Here is a 25,672-nt window from a genome sequence, read left to right on the forward strand (position 1 = left end):
AGTATCTTTGCCATTGGGTTATGGTTAAGAGTTTGGGTCTTTACCATGACCTTGACCTTGGAGTATACAGATATGATTTTTGTATGCAACAACCTCCTTATCGTAATCAACAGTTTAATGTTTCATTTGGATCCCTTGAACCATTTAAAAGTTACAAATGATACACCAAACGTTTTTGGTGAGGAACAAGCTAAAATACAGTGCAATTCCTATATATGCTTCCTCCCAGGGGCATAAAACCAACTGCAGTCGGAATTTCTGCTGTAAATCAAATATTAATTTTCTATACCTTAATATCTACATGCTGGAAATGAAAATCGACAACCAAAAAAATCTCTGGAAACTATTACTAGTCAAAATCAAAATTCAGTCTTTTCAAACCCTGATTGCTGATAGTGAGAAACTATGTCATAGAGGCCACATACATTTTTGGTAACCTTGGCCTATAAATTCCACTGCTATAAAATTCATATAAAACTTATGATGTGCCCCATTTTATGATTTACATTATGAACATGATATGAAGGACTTGTACAAACCATTTCCTGGGTGGGGATCTGCATGGACAAAGCCTGTCAGAAATATTTGGTCTGAAAAACACCTCACTAACTTCTGATCAACCTGTATAGAAAATAAGATATACTTAAAGGTGATTTTACTTTTTACATATAACATACCACTTACACAGTACTTACAATTTTTTTCATTTTTTTTTCATTTTCTGTCCATATTACTTTCTTACAGTCAATTATACACACACCTCCTTCTTCAACTGTGACCAAGGAAAAAGACTATTTAAAATAGTCTTCAGCAAAAACAAGACTGTGTGTAGTTCAAGCTGGTCTACTTTCAACAAATCCAGACATGGGTGCTAGCAACTGTCCCTTACAAGTCTTGTAAATTTAAAGCAAAATATTGCTGAAAATGACGAGGAATAAATTGGGCACATCTATACAAGGTCTAGTCTCATTAACCACAATACTACTGACCGATTAATCTGAGCAGGTTCATCAAGCTAGATGTGGGTTGGGAAAAAGGCCATACTTACATCATTCAGGGACAGTCCCATCTTCCTGATACCCTCTGTATCACTAACTTTACATCCATCTATGTACTCAGCTGTCAACACCCTCTATAATTTTGAGAAAACAAATGTTTTTCGTTCTATGATATGCTTGTTTGACAGGTTAAATAGTATAGTTTTTATATAGGTCAGTTATGTTAATGTCACCATGTTTCCCATTTTCTATTGATAATTCCTTCTCTAAAACTGAATTCAGCGTCTCTTATTACACTGTCATGGACATTAGCACTAACAATCAATACAGAGCTGACATCGGCCAAATAGAAAGTACATGTATACTAAAATATGTCAACTTTATAAAGGACTTCTCTTTGTTCGTTTGTTGGGTTTAATACCATTTTTTCAACAGTATTTCAGTTATGTAATGGTGGACAGTTAATCTAACCAATTTTCCTGGATTCTGTACCAGTACAAACCTGTTCTCCACAAGTAGCTGCCAACTTGTCCACATGAATCAGAGGTGGAGGACGAATGATTTCAGACACAATGTATTTGATCAAATCGTCACAGAGACCATACGGCCTGCCTAAGGATCGAACTCATGACCCCGCAATTTGTAGACTGGTGCTCTCCCTACTGAGCTAAGTGGGCGGGTGTCATCTCTTTGTGTTAAGTATGTTTTAATCCAGTGGTAAATCCCTTATAACCTAAATCTATTACACCCTGGTACTTACCGTGCTTGTTCTATCCCAGTGAACTTTTGGTACATACACGTATCCTAAATGTTTCAAATCATCCTGACATCTCTCTGAGTTTGATCCTTCATTCACAAAGTCAAGCTCCTGTGCAAGAGTATCTTTCATATCCTGAAATCAATGATTTGTCTTGTAAATTTTACTGTTGTTCTAAAAATAGTTCAGTTATATCAAAATCCTAATAACATTTTATTGGTATCATGACTTTAAAACCTCTTTTAAAGTTTCAAACCTAGTAAAGATAATAAGATGTGACCGTCTGTATGCTTGATGTGAAGATATTTCCCCACGATTAAAGAGAACTCCAAATCTTGGGACTGTGTTGAATAATTTCACAATCCACTTTTTTATTATTATATTTAATCTTTTGAAAGATATATATAGTATTAGTAACATGGCTACATCTGTAAGTTAAACATCATAGATGCCATTAATACATATTTATTCTAAATTATCTGATATCACATATTACTTCCAGAGAAACAAACATGCAGAAAAAAAAAACATTAAAGAGAAGAAAAAAGGCATCTTTACCTGTAGTACCCAAGCAAACTCAAACTTGGGATGCATCCATCCAATCACTTTTAATAAAATTTCACATGTTCTGATATCCCCAGTGAACCTGTCTTGTAAGTCTATATACTGAATCTGGAATATGTAATAGAAAGACATCCTCTAAAACTCCAAGATGGAAAGTATGATTTAATTGTGGCTAGGTAACCTTAAAGTATTATTTGTTTGCAGTACTCTGAACCAGTATTTTAGCAGAGGGTACTTAACATTCTACATGTTTTAATATTACTGATTAAACCTCCTCTTTAACCTTTACCCTGCTAAATTTCTAAAATGGACTGGTCCATCATTCAGTTTGGGCAGTACCACTTATTATTCAAAGGGATGTTTATTGAAAATTAACTGTCTGAATAGCGAACAGTGCAGACCATGATCAGCCTGCATGGATGTGCAAGCTGACCTTGGTCTGCACTGATCGCAAAGGCAGACACACTTGCCGCCAGCAGGCTAAAGGTTAATAGCCTAATGATATAACAATAGAAAAACTTGGTGCAGTCTAATACATTCTGTATCTAGACTAGCTAGACTGGAGATAGGTCAAACAGGCTTGAAAAATTTACCAGACTAAATACAGCATTCAGAGAATTCCTGTGAAATGGAGACTTATAGTGGTTCTATCCAGTATCAAAACCCTTAACATGCCATATTTCATCAGAATTGTGATGATGTATTCAGAAAGGGGTGACACTGACTTAGAACTTCCAGTGCAAAACATATACATGTATATGTAACATAATAAGAATTTTATGTAACAAAATATCCTGATTTTAAGAGCCATATGAAGAAGTTTTGAGTCACTTTGATGAAATTTTAGCTAATGAGTCAGGTTTTGAATGGCAGATTTACCCCTGTGAGACATGACATTCGACATATGATAATAAAATATTCAATAAAATATAATTTTTAAAACAATAATGACATAACTAAAATGTTACTAATAAATTATATGTCAATTACTTGCTACTATTACCACTCCTTGTTGGACCCTCAGGCCAGAAGTTTGTAATATAATTTGCACTTAAAATGATAACATGTATACCAGGAAATTATACAGAAATTGAAGTCAGCAATGACAGATCATTATAACTTTACTACTGATTAAATCTTAAATTTACCACCTAACACTCCCCTAACATTATGAATGACCTTAGCTTGACCTGGTCAGAAAATGTCTAGAAATTTCTAAACATGCCATCAACCCAGACTGCAAGCTTTTACCTTATAATTACTGAATAAGACATTTAAAATGACCACTGCTCAAAATTAAAATGAACTTTGTCAGTGTCAAAGGTCAAACAGACCACTTTAGGTCAATACACCATAAAGGATTACAAACAACTGTGTCATACATTTGAATCATTGCAATTAATAAAATTTACAACAGTCATGACTGTTACGGAGCATAATATTTGAACTTTTTAACACCTGAAAAGTGTAATTTCATCTCTCACTGACCAGGCTGTAGTCCTTCAAAATAGCAAACTGAAACGAAAAAATCTACTCTACGGTTATAAACTGCGGAAATCTTTCTCACCTTTACAGCTACATCCTTGCCATCATGTGTAACTGCACGGTGTACCTGAGCTAAACTAGCTGCAGCTATTGGATCCTCATCAAATTCCTTGAACACAGTATGAGGTGAAGCTCCGAAATCCTCCTCGAACAATTCCTCCATCTAAAAGTTAAAAGAAGAAATACCTAAACCATGTAATTACACAGAAATTTTACAAGTAGCAACATTACTTAAAACTTTTCAAACTAAAAGATATTATAATTATTACTTAGATTTAAAATGTATTTCTTCACACACACATTCATCATTTATATTCATCATCTTCATATTATCTTATCCTTTAAAACAACTTCCTGGCAACATAAATGACTTCAATGTTTTTGTACAGGGCTAAAGTACATGATTTGACTTTCTCCTTATTGTTCCTATACAATATGGCATTTTTTTTTAGCCTCTAACTTTCCAAAGATGGTTGGAAAAATTACCTGTTTTGTAACTTTTGTTGTCAATATAGCTGGTAATACCAGCAAATTTTGTGCAACAGATCAAAGTAATTGCTCATTAATCTTTCTCTAAATACAGATATATTTCCAAACTTTCAACTCAATTATCCTTAGAAACTTTAATCAATAACTTTCCAAAACTAGAATGCTAGAAGTGCAGAATTAAGGCACTAGCTTGCTGGCGGCAAGTGATTCTGCCTTTGCAACCAGTGCAGACAAAGATCAGCCTGCATGTCCATGCGGTCTGATCATGGTCTGCACTGTTTCCTATTCAGCCAGTAAATTTTCAGCGACCTCCCTTTGAATAAAAAGTGGTACTGCCCAAACTGAATTAGGGTAAAGGTTAAATCAAGCAATAGTAGGGCTGCTTTCTAAAACTATCTCTTAACTCTTGAGTCTGAACTTACATCTCGAGGTTCCATAGATAATGCCTTATCCTGAAGTATGACTAGAGTATCCACATATTCCTTTGGGAGTACGTGACTCATTGAGACAAGACCTTGTCCAAGTTTTACATAAAGGCCACCATTATTTAGGCAACCCATGAGCAATTTTTCTGCAGACCGTTTATGACACAGTTTGATGGCTTTATCATATTCTATAGAATCTTCCTCAAGTTTTCTCAATGCAAGCTTGTAGTCTATAGAAATAGACAAACCTATAACAGCAGACCTGAAAAATTGAAAAAAAAAAAAATTATGTTTTTGGTCATACAGAATACAAATAATTACTTACAAAGAAAAATGAAGATTTTTTAAACAACATCTCTCTTTAAAATCATTGAATACATAACACTGTATTTAATTCTGACAGCTTTTAAGATCGCATCAGTTCTAGACCACAAAGGATCAAGTAATTTTTATTGCCTGATTTGTTTATAAAGGAATTTGATGTATAATGTATAAATCTTACATGCATCTACAGCTTTTATAAACTAACCCAAAAACATGTTTTATCTATCACGAAGAAAATAAATCAGAAAAGGTTGAAAATTGAATTACCTAAGAAATCTTACAAATCCTCCGGCAGTGACTCTAACTTTTCTTTTATATTGTTCCTTCAAACATAGGTAAGTTCCTCCAGACACTACTGATAATATTCCTATAAGACGTGCAAATTTCCTACTTCTAGACAGTTTAGGTTTCTGTGAAATAACAGATTCTGTCTGTACAAATCTCTGGACAACATGTTTCTGCACACGATTTAAATATCCCTGTGACCTATGACACAGACACTGTTTACATAATGACTGTTTTCCATTTAAAGGAAAAAGTTCAAATAGTCTTCTAGTAGCCATTGCTTTAATTACACGTCACAATATTTTATTCCTGTAGGCAGTTTCTGATGGTGAAGAACATCTTTTTCCCTGCAAAATAAATTTCAGTCTGTGTAACATTTAATCATCCCTCTCATTCTCAATGCTAAGATCGGCTAGCTCAAATCATATCCTCTCACCAGTCTTGCCAGTTTTTTTTTTTATTATTTTTTGATGACCTACTTTGAGTGCTTCATGTTAAACAAAAGCTGTCTGTTGACAATGCGCTTGACTAATCGAAGCATTGATGGAAGTATGGGGTCAAATGTTACTAGAAATTTTCAGACAAAAGAAGTAAAATAGGTAAGACATACAATGTACCTGTATTTGTGGATTTGGATAAGTCTTGCACTATACAGCAATGTATGACCATGATGGTAAGCAAGTGTTCAAAGTTTCAAAGCCATATATCAAACAGTTTGAATAGTATGCGAAACTTAAAATAATTTCTATGCGAAACTTAAAATAATTTCTATGTCAAAAAAGGCCATAATTGAGCTAAAGTTCTTGTCCTAGTTATGTAGTAAACAAGTGATCAAAGTTTCAAAGCCATATGACAAACAGGTCATACAAAATATAGACTGGAATGAAAAATTTAACTGATTTTCAAGTCCAAAAAGGGCCATAATTCAGCCAAAATATATGACAGAGTATGTACTCTTGCCTACTGATGGAAATCATGATGATAAGCAAGTGTTCAAAGTTTCAAAGTTACATGTCAAATAGCTTTTACAAAACATGGACTTGTACGAAAATCGTACCAATTTCCAAGTCCAAAAGAAGTTGACAGAGTTATGTACTCTTGCCCACAGGCAGAGACTGAATATAACACGTGTTCAAAGTTTCAAGGCCACATGTCAAATAGTTTTTATAAAAAACATAGACTTGCACACAAAACATGAACTTGTACTAAATCTGAACCAATTTGCAAGTCCAAAAAGGGCCATAATTCATCCAAAATACTTGACAACAGTTATGAACTCTTGCCTACAGGCAGAGACTGTTATAATAAACAAGTGTTCCAAGTTTGAAGTAAATATCACTGATGGTACAGAAGATATTACCATTGCATAAAATCTTCAACCAATGCTAATGCCAACACTGATGAGTAGTATATAGCTCTCCATATTTTTCGAATAATCAAGTAAAACAGGTTTATTCAACTACTGTACAGTCAAACTTTGTTTCCTTGAACTCAATGGGACCAGCTCAAAGTATTTGTTCAAGTTATCAGTAATTCAAACCATCAAACAATCTACATTTTACAGAAATTATGCCAAGACCCTAACAATGAGTTTCAGCGAAAGGCAGTACTTGAACCATACAAGTCTGTGCTGTATCTTTGCTGTAATAGTTCAAAGTTTAGTTATTCAACAACATTTCCAAGTGATTATCACTGAGAGGCATGAGAACAGGAAAACATGAAAAAATGAGATGTTCAAAAATGCAAAAGTTAAATATATACTACATTGCTTTAGTTAATGGTAGGATATACCACAGCAAGCCCCTGCAATTCAAAGATTAATCTCCAGGGAATATGACAAATATTTGCATAGTGAATAATTTAAATCAATTTTTGTTTACACGACCAGACAAACAAGGTTTTTTTTATTTTATACAATACATTACAAATATTTTCATCATTCAAATCACTTGAATTTTTACCTGTGTCAGTTTAGCACCATACCTGTCTACAAGATAACAAACATTACCTAATTTGACAATTTTAAGCCAAAAATCAAGAACATGAGAAGGGAGAAACACTGAGATAGAGAAAAAGGGATCTTGCCATTCATATTTAATGTAAGCAAGGTCATGGATACACATGTATGCCTCTTGAAAATATTTGATAGAGAAATAAATCAAATCAACAAAAGGGCAATAACATCATCAAGTCAAAGATAATCAAGTTAAAGGCAACGCGTTTTTCTGAATTCTGATTGTGGAGGCATCCGAATTGACTCATCCGAAATGACACATTTTTCAAATTATGTAATGCCACATTAACTTACTAATGTTGAATGGAAAATCATAAAATTTCCTTTGAAATAGACGTAATTCTAACCATAATTTAGCAAACTATTCCCACGTTTGCTTAAAATCATATACATTTGCTAAATAAAAACAAATTTAACCTTGCGAAATGTCTGCTTGCCAGTTTAAATCGAACCTAACGATGAGTTTTTAGATGAAATTTTTTTGTCTTGTAGCACGACTTCATATAATAGGGTCCAGTTTCCCTGAATTTTTGTTGAGTAAAAATGTTGGAGCGGACGCATTGGCTGAGATGGCTAAGACGCTTTCCTACATGATTCAATTCCTGCCTGGCTACCCACTTTGCGGTGTGTACTTACCTTTCCTTCTTCTTTTTTTTCGGGGAGGTGGTGTGGAGGGGGTGGGGGTGGGTGTCAGCCTTTTCATGAAACTCATGAATTCAATCTTGCTCATTTAACATGTTATATCCTACGGAGGATATTTTTGACTACCTACAACAACACTACACTATATTTTACTTTCTAATGGATTTATCTGCGGTTTTTTGGGTTTGTTTTTTTTTTTTTGTTTCTTTTTTTTATCCGTATGTTACATCTAGGTATATATAGTAATGTGCAAATGCTTTATTCAAACTTGATATGAGATGTCATTTAAACTAAAGAAGGAAAAGAAAACTGATAAAGTTGTGGTATACAACAGCTGACGCGTGAACCGGCGAGAGAACATTATGATCGAGACAAATTGCTGCACGGCATAAGCACGTTAGAATGAAAATAGACAAAACCTTCTTTTGATTTATTGTCCAATTTACAACGGATCGTCGTTCAGATAATTATAGGGATAACGTGTGTTTTTTTCGTGTTATAACGTCAGCAGAATCCCGAGGGATTGGTTGGTGACCGAGCCCGTAAGGCGAGGGTACCAACGTATCCCAAGGGATTCTGAAGATGTTATAACATGAAATGTACAAACGCTAACGCTATTCTAGCATAAAACACGAAAAAAAACTAATAAATAAATACATTCTACCTCAATGTCATTAAATTTCCATGAAATGCGCGAGAATATCTGAGTTATTTTCTCATGTTGGCGTCATTTCCATTTGAATTATACGTTTTGGGGCCGTAATACGTTTACGCTTTGCAATGAAACGCGCATATATAAAAGGTGTTATAACTGAACGTGAGCGCGAGAATCTCTCTGTTGACATATGTTTTCTATTTTGATTAAACACCCCCAAAAAGTGACAGTAACAGCATTTTTATGCTAGAATGTATATCTGAACATTCGGACTAACGTCTGGACATATGAATTTCAACAGTAATACATATATAAAAAAAATTAAATTTTCAAATAGGCCGAGATAATCAGCAATTACTGTTTTAAGTATTTATCTAATCGATATGATATATAAACATTGATACTTACTTAGATATCAGGTGCCACAAATCTTCAAGAAATTTCAACTTTATTCATATCTCCGTTACGTATGTAATCGCTATGTTATACAGCTTCATTATCCTCAAGAATTTTAATCTTATTTTGCACTGCTTTGGTTAAATAATATCCAATCTATTTTTTAAACATTTTTCTTATCATTAAAATTTAATAAATAGAAACAATGTTAAACTTAAGAAAGCACTTGTCAGATCCCATGTCAACGAATTTTGCGGCCGACACACACAGTATTATCACCGTGCATTTCCGTCTCCCTGGGGCACTTTTAGTCAAACGGAGTTTAGCGAATTGTACATGCACTGTACCGTCTAGAACTCGATATGACCGATTTATTTTTCTTCCGTTTCTCAAGCTTTAAATGTATGAGACTACATCATTTTTATATATGACAGGGTCAATTGATCTCTATCGAATTATTAAATTTCGAAAAAGTTCTCATATATATTGTATCTAAATTACAGTAAAGTGTTTAAAGTCAATGCATGTTTAACCAGAGAAAATTGACTTCACGTAGTTATTTTCATACAAAGTAACATGGTAACATGTAAATCAAACATATAAGATATTATCCATGCAGATAGATAGAAAGACAGCTCAAATGGTTATTATCAAACTTTAAGTATTCACTACCCCGTGCATCATAACCAATATCATACGCAGTGATCTTCCCTTGCAGTTAAAACGATTATAGCGTTAGGGGAGGTAATCACCGTGGGGATTTGGCTAGATTACATGCCCTTACTATTTCCAAAATGTATTGGCAAGACGACTGAACAAATAGGAAATATGCAACCAGTCATCCTGGGATCCTGTTGGCCAGTAAAACATTAATATCAAATTAAGGACGAAGATCAGACAGGAACAGTCAGGTACTAATAACGGAAGTGTGGCCATAGTCATGTTTGTATATAATAAACAACTCATTTCTTGACAAAAGCTATTGTAATGGCATTACGTCATAATATCCGATCTTTTCGAATCTTGGTGTCCTTTAAATGTTCTCTGAAAGTAGAATTTCGCTTTAACCGGTGCTAGATGGTTTTAGAAGTGCTGAAGAAGAACACCAAGAAGAAGAAGAAGTGCTACACTTTTTACAACATCTGAAGAGCAGACTCCTTCAAAACGAGTCTGGTATTATTTTGCTCGAACGTGATAAATTCTTCGAAAAGGATATTGTGAAGCTTATTAACCACCTTTAACGATTTACAAGGATTCAAAGTTGTTATCGTTTTGTTTGTTTCATATTATATCTGCTAGAGAGTGACGTCATCTGATTTTGTAAGTGTGTCTGTATAATTGTTGTACTATCTATATATAATACAAATACTGAATGATCAATACAATATGTTTAAACTAAACTATGTTTTCTTGTCCCTTGGTATCAAAAATTCGACACACCTAAACATAATCATGGTACTCGGGCTACGGCCTCGTGCATATAGCTTTAGTCGTGTTATGGTTCACTAACGATGCTCCATTGTCATTTAATAAGTGAATATTATATAAAATGCCACGACCACTGATTAGCACTATCTTCATCATGTAAGACATGCTTTTTCTTCTGACAATATTGATTTTTTTATTCGAGTTTCCCCTCATATCTCAAGATAGGGATACATATGGTGTGTTTGAATAACAACATAGCCTAAGCGTATATGCATGTAAATGGTATCTTATCATTATATATCATTTCAATCTGCTGACGCAGCGCTAGATTACCCTTTCGGGCCGCTTCCGTACATTTTTAAAATACGTCAGTGAGTAGTTTTCTAGGAACGTCCTAGCATTATTTAAGCAAACTATCTGGTCGCTAAAATATGACGACATTTAGGGGTACATTTTGGGTCATTTCGGTACTCATTTTTGAAAGTAGGTCTGGGAGGGTCCTAGGATGAATAGCAAGCAAAATATCTGGATTTCGAAAATCACACGAAAACTTCAATTTTGAACAGGTCCAGTCCTGCCAAGAAATGACGATAAGGGTACCGGTGTGGTCTGTTTTGGTGCATAATTTTGAGGGTCGAACAGTGCTTGGTTCAGCATGAATGGCAAGCAGAATGTACCGTTTCGGGCCGTTAAGGTTCCTAATTTTGAAAGTAGGTCAGTGATCGGTCTTTTAGGGCCGTCCTAGCTTGAATTGCAAAATATCCGGTCGCCAAAATAAACCGAAACTAGAACTAAGCACAGAATCCGTCTTAGTGAGAAAATGACGATTTCTAATAGCGCCTTTTCGGACCATTTCAGTATTTTTGAAAGTAGGACACTGCTTTGTCTGGCGTGAAAATACAAGGGTCCATAAAAAAAACTTGACAACTTGAATTTCGCATATGTCTTCATACGGGAAGAAATGACATTTATTAGGGTATCGTTTGCTTGTTTTTGAAAGTAGGTAAATGCTTAATATTCTAATACCGCCTAGCATGAATAGAAAGTTGTTAAAATCACCCGAAAACTATAATTTCGCACAAGCTCGACCTGCAAAAACAATCTTAAGGTTACCGTTAGAGACAGTTTCGGTACTTACCTTTGAAAGTAGGTCAGTGTTTTTTTTTAGGACCATCCTAGCATGAATTGCAAGTTAAATATCAGGGTCGCCAAAAACAACCCGAAAACTCGAATTGTCCTGAGAAAGGACGGTATCTAAGAGTATCGTTTCGGGCCATTTATATACTCATATTTGAAAGAAGGTCAGTGTTCGTTCTTTTAGGACTGGCATGAACTGCAAGCAAAATACTAGGGTCGCCAGCCTGGGGAGAAAGGAGTCTTTAATTGTGACGATTTTAAGGTAACCGTTTCAGACCCTTCCAGTACTTTTTTTAAAAAGAAGGTTAGTGCTTAATCTTCTTGGAAAGTCTAATAATAAATTGCAAGCAAACTATCCTGGTCACCAAAATCACTCGAAAACTTGATTTTCGCAAAGGTCCCCGACCTGCGGAGAAATAATGGACCATAGCTGCCAGTGCATTTTTGGGGTCTAGATTACGAGCAACCAAAATATCTTTTACTCTTGAGCACCATTACATGACAGATTAGTTCTAAAATGGCACAGTTGGGGGAATACATATATGGGGGGAAAACTTACCAATGGTCTGTTTGATAGATAAATTTTGCAAGAATTCTACGGGTGCAGAAAAAAGTCACGCTTACTAAAATTATTGGAAAGAAGAGAATTTTGCATATTTTTCCCGTCGTAGACGGTTAATGCCCAACCAGCAGACGGAATTTACATAGACTAAAGTCACATGATCCCTTTCGTTCAAAATGGCGTCTACACATGTCAGAAATTCGAAAAAATCGCAAAATAAAACTGCAGGAAAGAAGAAATTACCCGATCCAACTCATGTTGGACATTTCTTCTCTATTTTGACCATGTCTTTGTGTAAGAAAATCCTTCATATTGACACAGCAGTAAAAATTGGAGTTTATCTATGCGGAGTGTTGATAGGGTCTGTATTTTCTGACATATTTGCATTACCAAAGTCGTACTTCTCGGACAAGAAGAACATATTCAACAGAATGTTTGTATCTTTCGGATTCGGATGGACTTTGATACTGCTTGGAGGATACATATTTTTGACAAGCTTTGTGTACACTTGTGGGAACATGAAACTTGTTGTACGCAAACATTTACTGCGACTTGCTATTTCTACAATATGGTGGTTTATACTCACAAAGACATTTAGTTATGTTGACTCAGTTGTTGGAGTATGCTCAATTTCTAACTACAAAAGGAAATACGATTGCTTAAAAGCAGGAAGGGCTTGGTTGGGTTTCGATATTTCGGGACATGTATTTTTATTGATTCACATCCTTCTTACAATCTCTGAAGAGGCTAAAAGTTTTAAAGCTTGGACAAATTTAGAGTTGCTGCTTAAAGAAGAAGATATAGGAGTGAAAAGAAATTTGACTGAACAGCAAATTTCTCAAGCAAGAATTTCTTACCAAAGCCTAACACCATACATCAAAATTACTGTTTTGCTGCTGACATTGTGGACAATATTTTGTGAATTTATGCTGATTATTTCTGTAGTTTATAGGTTCCACACACTGACACAGAAAGTGACAGCTGCATTTGTTGCTGTAGGATGTTGGTTTATTACATACCAAATCACTCTTGAAACAAAGTCAGCTTTCCTTCCAGATCAGCCAGGACAGTGTACTCTAAATTACATGAAGATAAGACAAAGCTGATGATTTCATCAAGACTCTGTTTGAAGTTTCCCAGATATCCTAACTTTGTTGTGGCAAATACAAATTTAAACATAAAGCTTACTGCCAGACCAATTTTTATTTATTTACCAATGTTTTTTTGTAAATTGAAAGCCTTCCCTTATATTTTTATTTAGAATCTAAGATGGCACATGGACCATACTTACATTACTGTGAAAACCTGAAAGGTAATAGTACAGATAGCTTTGAGAATTCCTGTATTACAGAATATTCAATTCCTTGTGTCAAATCATTTTAAAATATATTCAGGATGTAAAATTATCATGTATGTAACTATGTTATTTATATTTTTTCTTTACATGGTGTTATTCTAACTGACTGACCAATTGATCAACATTAATGCATATCTCCTTCGGTATGTTCTTATCCACTTAATGACTTATTCCTTTTTGAAATACAGTACTGTAACTTGTATTATTAGACCATCTAAGACTAAGAGAAGAGCAGAAATTGGTCTGTTAACACAAATCATTTCTTCATATATAAACTTTAACATAATTTGTTCTTTTATACAAGATTATAAAAGGGTGCTATAAAAGTGGTCTCTTAATTAGATTCTAATAATAACCTGATTTTGTCTCACTTGCAAATTTGAACCTAAACCAAAGATGTCTGGTTACATTGTGTATTTAAGAACCTGATTACAGAAAGATAATATTTTTATTATATATAGTATCTGTTTAACAAGTATGATCATCCAGAGGCTGAGATTTTTTTCATTTTTTACTCACTATTGGTTTATTATGCCAGATTACTTTGTACCTTTTCAGTGAATTCATTAAGTAGATCATTAAGTTTAAAAATTTAGAGTTATTAATGGTTACATTAAAATATACATAGGTTAGATAATCACTTGTTGATCATCTAATGAATGTTTTCCACTTTCATTGTACTTTGTTAGTGTCCTGTCCTTCGTTTGCTTTTGTTAGAAGCAATATACAGCTTATTAACCATTACTATAAAACCAGACCATTGTTTTTGAATTCCTTGAATAGAATTTCTGAAAGTAACAAAAGCTATTGTCTTTAATTTTTAGGAACATGATGTCATTGATGAAAACCATATTAATTGCTTAACAGTAAATTAAACAAATGATATTGGAACCTGGTCCAATGAATATTGTTTATTATTATGGTACACAAATTAATTCAATATTTCTATGACACAATATTAAATGATTGTGCAGATATATCAGTTCATCTAAAACATTCTGCAAGGTATGATTTAGTGGATTGTAGATAGATCATAGCAGGTTATAAATCAGTTTTCTGAATTATTTTTTTCCGCAAACAATTCACAGTCAAATTTTGGTACCTGCCTTTGACTTTAAAACTCACATTTCAAATGCTGATATACATTGTAGATAATAGTTAATTGTTTTTGCTGTAGGTGTATTATATCCAGTATAAGAGAGAAAGGATTTTTTTTATAATATAGTTTTAATAAACAATGAAAATAAGTTTATAGACATTTAATAATGATTTTAAGCATTCTTTGTATCCAATTAAATATGAACATGAATCATGTAATAATGATTTTTTATTGTCAAATACCTTAAGTTTTGATTAGCCAAGGTCAGGAAAGCAACTTAGGGTCAATTTAGCCCTCTTGCTTAATTATTCTTCACTTTTAAGTTTTAACACGTTTTGATACCTAGCTTTGTATAATAAAGGGTTTAAATCAGATTCTGTCATTCCTGATAATTGATATCACTCTGTGATACAATTGAAAATTGTATTTCTATTAGAAAAACTTTGTAAATGGGGGCATTTATTTATAATTGACTACTGTTTTGATTGTTGATGGAGGATCAGTTACTGTAGCTGTTCTTCAGAACTTATGTGCAATCATAACATTTTTGTTTTAATATATGAATCAACATGCATTTATATTGTAATATTATTTTATTCCAATTATTGACTTCAAACTGGACATTGTGTTTACAATGGATGTTATAATATCTACTATTTGATATCTAGACAAGATTATAAGGTCTATAGTGGCTCTTTTAATTTCTTAGCCTGAATTTTGTCCCTGCATTTGACCTAAACAAGATGTCTGGTTAATTGTGATTAAGAACCTTTACAAAAGATAATATTTTTATTATATTTTCTGTTTAACAAGTATGATACCAACAGATCGAGATTTTTTTCATATTATCTTCACGTATTTTGGATTATGCCATTACTTTGTACTTTTATGAATTCATTATGATCATTAAAGTTTAAAATTAGTTATAATGTTCAACAATTAAAAATTCATTTAGATAATACATTGTTGTCTCTATTGTTTACTTCATAAAACTTTGTTAGTGTCCTGCCTTCGTTTGCTTTTTTGAGCAATTACGCTTATTAACCATTACTATAAAACGCATTGTTTTTGAAGTTCCTTGAATAGAGATTTCTAAATAGCAAAGCTTTGTCTTTAATTTTTAGCTATTTGTCAGATGAAAAACCATCATTAATTCTACATAAAACTTAAACATGATATTGGAATGGTCAATGATATTGTTTATTAGATTATGGTACAAAATTATTCAATATTTTTATGACACAATATTAAATGATTGTGCAGATATATCAATTCATCTAAAACATTCTGCAAGGTATATTTAGTGGATTATAGATAGATCATAGCAGGTTATAAATCAGTTTTTGAATTATTTTTTTCCGCAAAATTCAGTCAAATTTTGTACTGCCTTTGACTTTAAACTCGCATTTCAAATGCTGATATACATTGTAGATAATAGTTAATGTTTGCTGTAGGTGTATTATATCCAGTATAAGAGAGAAAGATTTTTTTAAATATAGTTTTAATAAACAATGAAATAAGTTATAGACATTTAATAATGATTTTAAGCATTCTTTGTATCCAATTAAATATGAACATGAATCATGTAATAATGATTTTTTATTGTCAGATACCTTAAGTTTTGATTAGCCAAGGTCAGGAAAGCAACTTAGGGTCATTTTAGCCCTCTTGCTTAATTATTCATCACTTTTAAGTTTTAACACGTTTTTGATACCTAGCTTTGTATAATATAAAGGGTTTAAACTCAGATTCAGTCATTCCCATGAATAATTGAACATTACTCTGTGATACAAATTGAAAATATGTATTTCTATTAGAAAAAGCATTTGTAAAATGGAGGGGCTATTTATTTAGTAATTGAACATACTGTTTTGATTGTTGTATTGGAGGATCAGTCTACTGTAGCTGTATCTTCAGAATTATGTGCAATCATTTAACATTTTTGCTTTTAATATATGAAATCAACGATCTGTGCATTTTATGCATTGTATGATATTATCTTTATTTCCACATTATCTGTACTTCCAAATCCTGGGACAGTTGTGTATACATATAGACTGCTGATAATAGTCATCCTTTTGTTGCAGTATTAGACAAGAATATACTTATTAGCGTTATGTACTGTGAAATCTTTAATTTCGTGGGCATGAAATTTTGTGGTTTTGGTCAAAACGGCAGTTTCGTGGGGATATGAATTCGTGGATTAAAACTTTCGAACATAAAGTGAATAGGAATTTTACTTGTTCTTTGGAACTAAATTTCATGGATTGACCCAACCACGAAATCCACGAAAATTAGTCCCCCAGGAATATTAATGATTTCACAGTATATATGTGGATATGATTTCATCTTATTTCTTTTATTTCATTTATTTATCATACATGCAGTTTTACATTTAATGTAGTATAAATATGTCAAAATTAGAAGAATTCACTTGAATAAAGAATGGTTGTCATTTTTCTCTATTTTTAAAATGGCTATGAAAAAAGTGCGAGTGGCTATTTGGGTTCATGAACAAGGGAAAAACACAAACCAGACATAGCATGCAATGTTTTGAGTAGTTCTCGCTGACATAACTTTACTGACACTGTTTTTATTCTCTGATGGTTGTGTCCATCAGAGATCCATAACAGCATATGAACATCTCTGAGCTGAATTTTTAGCTATTTTGTGAGAGAAACAAACAAATCACATAAGATAGGATATTATTTAAAAAAAGCACTGTCATGAACCTCTTGTGTATAATACATCAATAGTTCTGTTATTTATAAACAAGCTCTATTTTGATTATGGTAAAACAGGGCCTCCACTGGGCCTCTGAAAGTTGTAGCCATTTTTTGAGAGAAACTGCCAAATTGAAGCTGAGTTGCTGAAATTTGGCCACATTTTAATAAAATTCTTGTAGCCACTTTCAAAAATCTGTAGCCAGTTCTTTGGATTTGTAGCATTTGGCAAATGCCTAGACATAAATGTGTATGGTAACTGTTAATAACCATTCTTCTAAGGAAACATTAAATTAGAAAACATTTGATGCTATAAATCTACCTCAGGGTATTGTAAAACAAGGCCTGGAATGTGCATGTTTCTGTTACCTTCTTTTATAATTTACTACTAATTAAAACTGCCAGCTGCTGTTAAAGGCTATACTCTTAATTTACTTCTTTAAAGTCGTGTACAACATAATATTTCTGTTCATCTATTTTGTCCTGATTTGACTAAATATTCAAGGCCCAGACTGGGCATAGAGAAGTTTGTGCCACTTTGCGCAGCACCAGGGGTTTGGGGGTCTGAGTGGGTTACAGTATCTGTTTGAATATTTTTGTATTTTTCATTAGTAAAATTAATGCCGATAAATAGTGATGTTCTAGTTATATGTAGGGTCTTTATGAATGAAAGTATATTTACCTTTGATATGAGATTAAATTGTAATTCAGTGTATTTTTTTCAGTATAATATTAAATTGCTTCAGGACTTAAACTTCTTTTTTTTAAATTATATCAGATTTTGTGTAATGTGTTTTAGCATAATCATGCAATAACTATTGACGTACACACATTAAACATGCAGATATCAAAGTGTGCCATGACAAAGTAAAATGAAAAAAATTGAATTTAATCCAGTAACATTCTTCTATTTAATTGCTTTTGAAATCCCTCTTGACATGTTGACTGTTTATACATAGCAAATCTTTATATACTTGCATGTAGTAATGAGGCTTTATGGCTCTCATCTCTGCCTCTAAACAGGAAACCATAGTAAGTAGGGTTTTTTTTGCACAACAGTGTTGATCACACAGTTTTTTATATTTTTGTTTCAGCTTGAACTGTTAAGAGATTGTCTCAAAGATGGGATAATATAAATGTTGCTGTCTGTGCTTTGTGTAGCAACAAGGCTTGCTTTGTGTAGAATCATTGCTTGCTTTATGTAGCATCAAGGCTTTGTGAGTACGTGACAGAAGCACTATAGATGTATTTTACACAATGATTTTATAATTTTATGATAGACGTTTTTCTTTGCTGTGAATCTTTTTGATGTACACCAGACTACTGCACAAGTGTCTAGATTAAACAATAACCTTTAGCCTGCTCTAAAATGGACTGGCCCATCATTTAATTTGGGCAGTACCATTTATCATTGGAAGGGGTGTTCACACACAGAAAATTTACTGACTGAATAGCAAACGGTGCAGACCATGATCAGCCTGCACAGATGTGATCTGATCTTGGTCTGCACTGGTTGCAAAGGCAGAATCAGTTGCCACCAGCAGGCTAAAGATAAACTCAGTAGATATAGTACTAAGAGATCAATCAAGGACACAAATAATAATCCTACCAGTACCTTGCATTTATCTATACACCTGTATGACACAAGTTAAAAGGAACAATAGAGTAACTGTATAGTTAAAAACTTTAGTGATAAGTCATTTCATTGTAATGCAATTTTCATGATAAATACTGAAGAGATTTTTTCTTGTTATATCATTATATTTAAATTTTAGCTTAAATAGTGAAATTTTGAACTTAAAAGACTTTCTGATGTCATACAATATGCATGTATTTAACAATATTTCTGCATTGAGATAAGCTCTTCTGGCAATAATCCAGTTATAAGTGGGGATTAAATATTTATCAATGACTTGGTAGGTAGGACTATCTGCAAGGTTGAATACATGGAAATTGAATAAGAAGTTGCAGAAAATCTTAAATCAACACTCAGACTTACATGTAAATGTCACATATTATAAGCATTACATAATTTGAAATTTAGGTACTATTTAATATATAAACTGTATCTGTTTTTGTATGAAAGTTTACTATGCTTTTATTTGTTGTATTGAACTGCTTGTTTCTTTCATGGTATTATTTGTATCTACTATTCCCCAATGATAATGTGATGTATACAGGCAAAGTCAGGCATTGTCTGTAAATAAGCATAGGGAGTGAAACATTTTTTGTTACTTGTCAAAACCTGAATATTCCTAGTTTTCACACAAATAATAAATTAGCTGAGAGGTATAGCATACTGATTATGTTTAAAAGATTTGTGCTTTGGGTTCATGACTTAGCAACAGCAGTTAATTTCTTTTATTTTTGTATCAAAAATATTTGATTACCGGTAGTTAGAATGTTTAACATTTTTTCTTTAACACAACGGTAGTGAAATTTATGTAGCCAATATGGAAGATGAGAAAAAGTTTAGTATCAAATCAAATATGGTACTAGTTAAATGCATGTAGTAAACATTTAACCTTTTGCCTGCTGGCGGCAAGTGATTCTGCCTTTGCAACCAGTGCAGACATCTGTGCAGGCTGATCATGGTCTGCACTGTTCGCTATCAAGTCAGTAAATTGTCAGTTAATACCCCTTCGAATGATAAATGGTATTGCCCAAATTGAAGGCCCAAATTGATGGACCAGTCCATCTTAGAAAATTAGCAGGCTAAGAGTTATCTAGGAAGCGGATAATGAAAATATGTTAACTAAAAACATAATATATTAAAGCACAAATTATCAATGAAGGAAAAACAAACAAAAATGATAAGAAAAAATTCAGGACTCAGACTCATACAAAAGAAGTTGGAATCCGCACTTTACCCAACTGAACTATTCTGCCATATACACATTGGGCAGTTTAAATGAAAGTAGTGCTGATGTTTACTCGCCAACTAATGTACATATAATTTGTATTGTTGTTTTATCAATTATTATTAAATTGAAGCATCTTAATGTCTGTGCATCATCGTTAGGGAATAGTACAAATAATTCTCATAACTTTACAAGAAAATCATGTGCAGATTACTTTTATTTCGTTTATTTGTGGGTTTTAACACTTTACATAGATCAGCATTGTGTCTATTTGAAATTTGTGGTTGTTTTTGAAATATTTGATGTTTGTGAATCATTTGACTTCAGCTTGGGATTTTCTTATGATTTATTGTTTAGTGTTTGTGTTTGCGTGTTATCCAAATTTTTTATTTAAAGTCATCCATTGTTGTGTGTCCTCCTCAGGCATGTTTTTATTTTGTGGCTCACTTCTGTGTTGTTCTCTATACAATAAATGCATTATTCTAGAAAAGTTTAGTTGTCTTTTCTGTTATGCTTCTGCAAGACAAAATTATAAGTATAAATTATACTGACAGGAGATCATGATTGGTCATATTTATATCTCTTCATAATTTGGCGGGGGAAAAAAAGTTTTTGGTTCTGCCAATCTATCTGTTGCAAAACCCTGTTTGCTCCAGGACTTTTTACTGCCTTGAAAGCCCAATCATGCTATAAAGTTTAAAGATTCTTGGTCAGTTGGTTCTCAAGTTACTGAGCGGAAACAGCTTCAAGGTTCAAGTCCCTGTGACCTTGACCTTTGGCATTCTGGAGCCCAAGACAGTTGGGTTCATTTACCTCATAAACCCAATCAAGCTACCAAGTTTAAAGGTTCTGGTTCAAGTGGTTCTCAAGTTATTGTGCGGAAACCATTCATTCTACCAACTGACAGACCAATGGGACCGACAGGAGCAAAGCAATACTCCCCCTCTCCTTCGAAGGAGGGCATAATAGTTCCATTAGGTGCTTACAGTTGCTTACTTCATACTATTTCATCAGAGCATTGCAATAACGACTGCCTAAGATTGCTGGGTTCATATAAATTTTGTTAGTGCTCTACAATACAGACTAATTAACATGTTAAGTTTGCTGGCTTCATATGATATGATTAGGGCATTGCAGTACCAATTAGGTATAATTGTTACTAGTTTCATTAACAGCAATTTCAACCAGAAGTACAGATAACAATTTAAGGCTAGTTGAGGCATTTTTCCCATATAAGGAAACCATTCAACTTTGTGCTTTTTCTGCCTACTAGTTTTTATGTCCCTAAATGATGACACTGAATTTGGCAAGTTGTTATTAGACTAAAACTGGTGACTGTGTTACTTTAAACACAACAGCATAAGCTGAAGCAAGACCAAAACAAGGAGTACCGCCTACAGGTGCTTTCGCTTGCCTGCAAGTGCTGGACAATATGTAATAAAATAGTTTAATAGTTCAGATTTTCTAAGTACAAAAAGGGTATTAATTCAGAGTTATGGTTCTTGGCCCATATAGTCAACAAATGACGATAAACAAGTGTGTAAAGTATCAAAGCTGTATCTCTTACATTTTTGAGAAAAGGTGGACCTAAACAAAAATTTAACCAAGAATACAAATTTTCTAAGTAAAAAACTCAGGGCCATTATTTGACAAAGTACATATCAGAGTTATGGTTCTTGGCCTACACAGTCACCTAATGATGATAAACAAGTGTGCAAAGTTTCAAAGCTGCAGCTTTGTTTTTCTAGTTTTTGAGAAAAGGTGGATCTAAACAAAAAAAATTACCGACACCGACTATCAAGTGACGGCAATACCTCGTAGATTTTTAGCTTACTTGAGCCAAAGGCTCATGTAGAGCTTTTGTGACCGCTCAATGTCCATCGTCCGTCATCTGTCTGTCAACATTTTCTAAAACAAGAGCTCGTAGAACACCAAATGCCCTCTTGATGCATTCAGTAATTGCACAAGGAACAGAAATTATTTGGTCACTGTACACAAAAGTTCTACTGTTCTTGGTAAATGTGACCTTTGACCTTTTGACCTTAAAATAAATAGAGGTCATCTGCTGGTCATGATCAACCTCCCTATTAAGTTTCTTGATCCTAGTCCCAAGCATTCTCAAATGGTTTAACTGTTCCAGGTCACTGTGACCTTGACTTTTGGCCTACTGACCTCAAAATCAATAAGGGTTATCTTTTGGTCATGACCAACCTCTATATCAACATCATGATCCTTGAGTTATCATCCGGAAACCATTTCACTGTTCTGGGTCACTGTGACTTTGACCTACTGACCTCAACATCAATAGGATTCATCTGCTGATCATAATCAACCTCATTACCAAGTTTCGTTATCCAAGGCCCAAGCGTTCTTAAGTTATCATCCGGAAACCGTTTAACTGTTCCGGGTCACTGTGACCTTGACCTTTGAACTACTGATCTCAAAATCAATAGGGGTCATCTGCTGGTCATGACCAACCTCCCTATCAATTTTCATGATCCTAGACCCAAGCGTTCTTAAGTTAACATTCAGAAACCATTTAAATGTTCTGGGTCAATGTGACCTTGACCTTTGATCTACTGACAACAGTGGTCATCTGCTGGTCATGACCAACCTTCCTGTCAACTTTCACGATCCTAGGCCAAAGCATTCTTGAGTTATCATCCGGAAACAGTTTAACTGTTCTGGGTCACTGTGACCTTGAAAAATCAGGAGGGGTCATCTGCTGGTTATGACCAATCTCCTTATCAACTTTTATGATCCTAGGCCCAAGTGTTCTTGAGTTATCCGGAAATGGATTGGTCTACATACCAACCAACCAACATCTGCAAAACAATATACCCCTCCTTCTTCGAAGGGGGGCATAAAAATCTTCTTTTTGGACACCACTGGACAGATTTACACCAAACTTCACAGGAATAATCCTTGGGTGGCCCCCTTTGAAAATTTTTCAAAAAATTGAATTCCACACAGAACTCTAGTTGCCATGGCAACTGAAAGGAAAAACTTTAAAAATCTTGTCCAAAACCGCAAGGCATAGAGCCTTGATATTTGGCATGTGGCATTATCTAATGGTCCTCTATGAAAACTGTTCAAATTATGCCCCTGGGGTGAAAAGAGGCCCCACCCTGGGGGCCCCAAGTTTTACATAGACTTTATATAGGAAAAAACTTTAAAAATCTTCTTGTCTGAAACCACTAGACCTAGGCCTTTGATATTTGGTAGGTAGCATTGCCTTGTGGTCCTCTACCAAGATTGTTCAAATTGTAATCTTGGGGTTAAAAGAGGCCCCAGCCCGGGGATTCCTAGTTTTACATAGACATATATAGGAATTATTTTTAAAAATCTTGCCTGAAACTGCAAGGCATAGGCTTTTGATATTTGGTATGTTGCATTGCCTAGTGATTCTCTACCAAAATTGTTCAAACTAGAGCTATCACTAAAGGTGATGAATGTACCCCCCACATGCACTGACACAGTACATTGCAATTTGACGCACACAAGATTGCATAATTATGTGGACTGTATGTATACAGTATAGTAACAAAAAACAAAGTCCCATAACTATGCAGAATATTTATCTAAAAGAACGTAACATGCACCATGCACAACCTAAGGGTTGGTACTGATCACTTGTGTGAAGTTTCATTAAATTGTGTGCAAGGCTTCGGAAGATCAGGCGCGCACAAGATTGCATATGCAGACTGTATGTACATAGTATGTGAACAAGAAACAAAGTCCCATAACTCTGCCATTTTTGTCGTTGAAACAACCTAACATGCCCCATGCACAAGTACTGTTGTTACTGATCACTTGTGTGAAGTTTCATTATATTGTGTCAAGGGGATGAGAAGAGATGGTGCGCACAAGATTGTGTCTATGTATATAGTATAGTAACAAAAAACAAAGTCCCGTAACTCTGCAATTTTTTTTTCTGAAAGAACCTAACATGCCCCATGCACAACTACTGTTGTTACTGATCACTTGTGTGAAGTTTCATTAAATTGTGTCAAGGGGATGAGGAGAGATGGTGCGCACAAGATTGTGTCTATGTATATAGTATAGTAACAAAAAACAAAGTCCCGTAACTCTGCAAATTTTTTTTCTGAAAGAACCTAACATGCCCCATGCACAACTACTGTTGCTACTGATCACTTGTGTGAAGTTTCATTGAACTGTGTCAAGGGGATGAGGAGAGATGGTGCGCACAAGATTGTGTCTACAGACAGACAGACAGACGGATGGACAGACAGACAGACAACCTGAAACCAGTATACCCCCTCTTACAACTTTGTTGTCGGGGGGGTACAATTATTCCCCTGGAGTGAAAAGAGGCCCTGCCCTGGGGGTCCCTAGTTTTACATAGACTTTAGGGGAAAAAAAGTTCAAGGTCTAGGACTTTGATATTTGGTATGTAGCATTGCCTAGTTGATTTCTAACAAGATTGTTCAAATTTTGCCCCTGGGGTGAAAAGAGGCCCCACCCTGAGGGTCACTTGTTATACGAGTTATATAGGAAAAAATACTTCAAAAGTTATCAGATCAAATTTCCTAGACTGTTTAATTATAATTACCTGATGACCCCAAGTGATAAGGGTCACTTAACTATGACCTTGACCTACTGACCTACTTTCTTGCTTTTTAAAATACAGCCTTGAAATTTGGATGACATGTACAGTTTTGCACACCGATCTTAAAACTGACTTTCAGTGACCATAAAATTTTTAATGTGACCCAATGACCTACTTTCTTAATATTTTAGCATCAATTTAGCTTTTGAAACATGTAGCTCATATTACTCAGGTGAGCGATTCAGGGTCATCATGACCCTCTTGTTTTTAAAAATCAGACAAGCTAATGATCTAACTTATAGTGTGTTAGAAAACGTATAATCTTCATGTGTATTACACACCATTAGGATAGTGAAACGTCTTATCAAACCAAAAAATGGAAATTGTTGGGCAACAAAGAAAGGTGGACTGGAACACTAGATTCCCTTGATGACCAGGTAAAATAAAAATAACACATTTTAAATATTTAAAATTTTAACAATCAACACGGAACAATTATTCAAAACATGATATATACATTCTAATCTTAACAAAGACTACATCATATTATGGAGTCTAATTCGTATCCCATCTACTAACTGCATGTATGAGGTATGTGTTACAACTTTTTTGGCTTAAATTTCATTCTTAATTAATCAGGAACAGTATGAAAATAATACATTTGAGCCGCGCCATGAGAAAACCAACATAGTGGGTTTGCGACCAGCATGGATCCAGACCAGCCTGCGCATCCACTTTGATAGCGAACGCATGGATCCTGACCAGACTGCGCGGATGCGCAGGCTGGTCTGGATCCATGCTGGTCGCAAACCCAATGTTGGTTTTCTCATGGCACGGCTCA

At 34.2% G+C, this 25,672-nt stretch overlaps 2 protein-coding genes across 5 annotated transcripts in view; one reads left to right on the forward strand and one right to left on the reverse strand.

Annotated features, from left to right (window-relative positions):
- LOC123549433 (uncharacterized aarF domain-containing protein kinase 5-like) overlaps positions 1–7,870 on the reverse strand; it is a 28,013-nt gene extending 20,143 nt beyond the window's left edge. For 3 of the 4 annotated variants that reach the window (XM_053545380.1, XM_045337533.2, XM_053545381.1), the window contains exons 1-8: positions 7,819–7,870; positions 5,370–5,734; positions 4,776–5,040; positions 3,887–4,027; positions 2,314–2,427; positions 1,759–1,890; positions 1,049–1,132; positions 540–621 (exon numbers count right to left, since the gene is read on the reverse strand). In XM_053545380.1, coding sequence (XP_053401355.1) covers positions 540–621; positions 1,049–1,132; positions 1,759–1,890; positions 2,314–2,427; positions 3,887–4,027; positions 4,776–5,040; positions 5,370–5,665 — 1,114 coding nt within the window. In that variant the 5' untranslated portion in view covers positions 5,666–5,734; positions 7,819–7,870. Of the gene's footprint in view, positions 1–539; positions 622–1,048; positions 1,133–1,758; positions 1,891–2,313; positions 2,428–3,886; positions 4,028–4,775; positions 5,041–5,369; positions 5,735–7,695 lie in introns of all 4 variants that reach the window. The other variant, XM_045337532.2, reaches the window with a different exon arrangement.
- A 4,520-nt stretch (positions 7,871–12,390) lies between these two features.
- LOC123549432 (acyl-coenzyme A diphosphatase FITM2-like) lies at positions 12,391–14,793 on the forward strand. Its single transcript, XM_053545382.1, has one exon. It carries the CDS (start codon positions 12,398–12,400, stop codon positions 13,325–13,327), a length of 930 nt encoding a protein of 309 aa, XP_053401357.1. The 5' UTR covers positions 12,391–12,397; the 3' UTR covers positions 13,328–14,793.
- The last annotated feature ends 10,879 nt before the right edge of the window (positions 14,794–25,672 follow it).

The sequence above is a fragment of the Mercenaria mercenaria genome, chromosome 6, assembly GCF_021730395.1.
Source record: "Mercenaria mercenaria strain notata chromosome 6, MADL_Memer_1, whole genome shotgun sequence".
Lineage (NCBI taxonomy): Eukaryota > Metazoa > Mollusca > Bivalvia > Venerida > Veneridae > Mercenaria > Mercenaria mercenaria.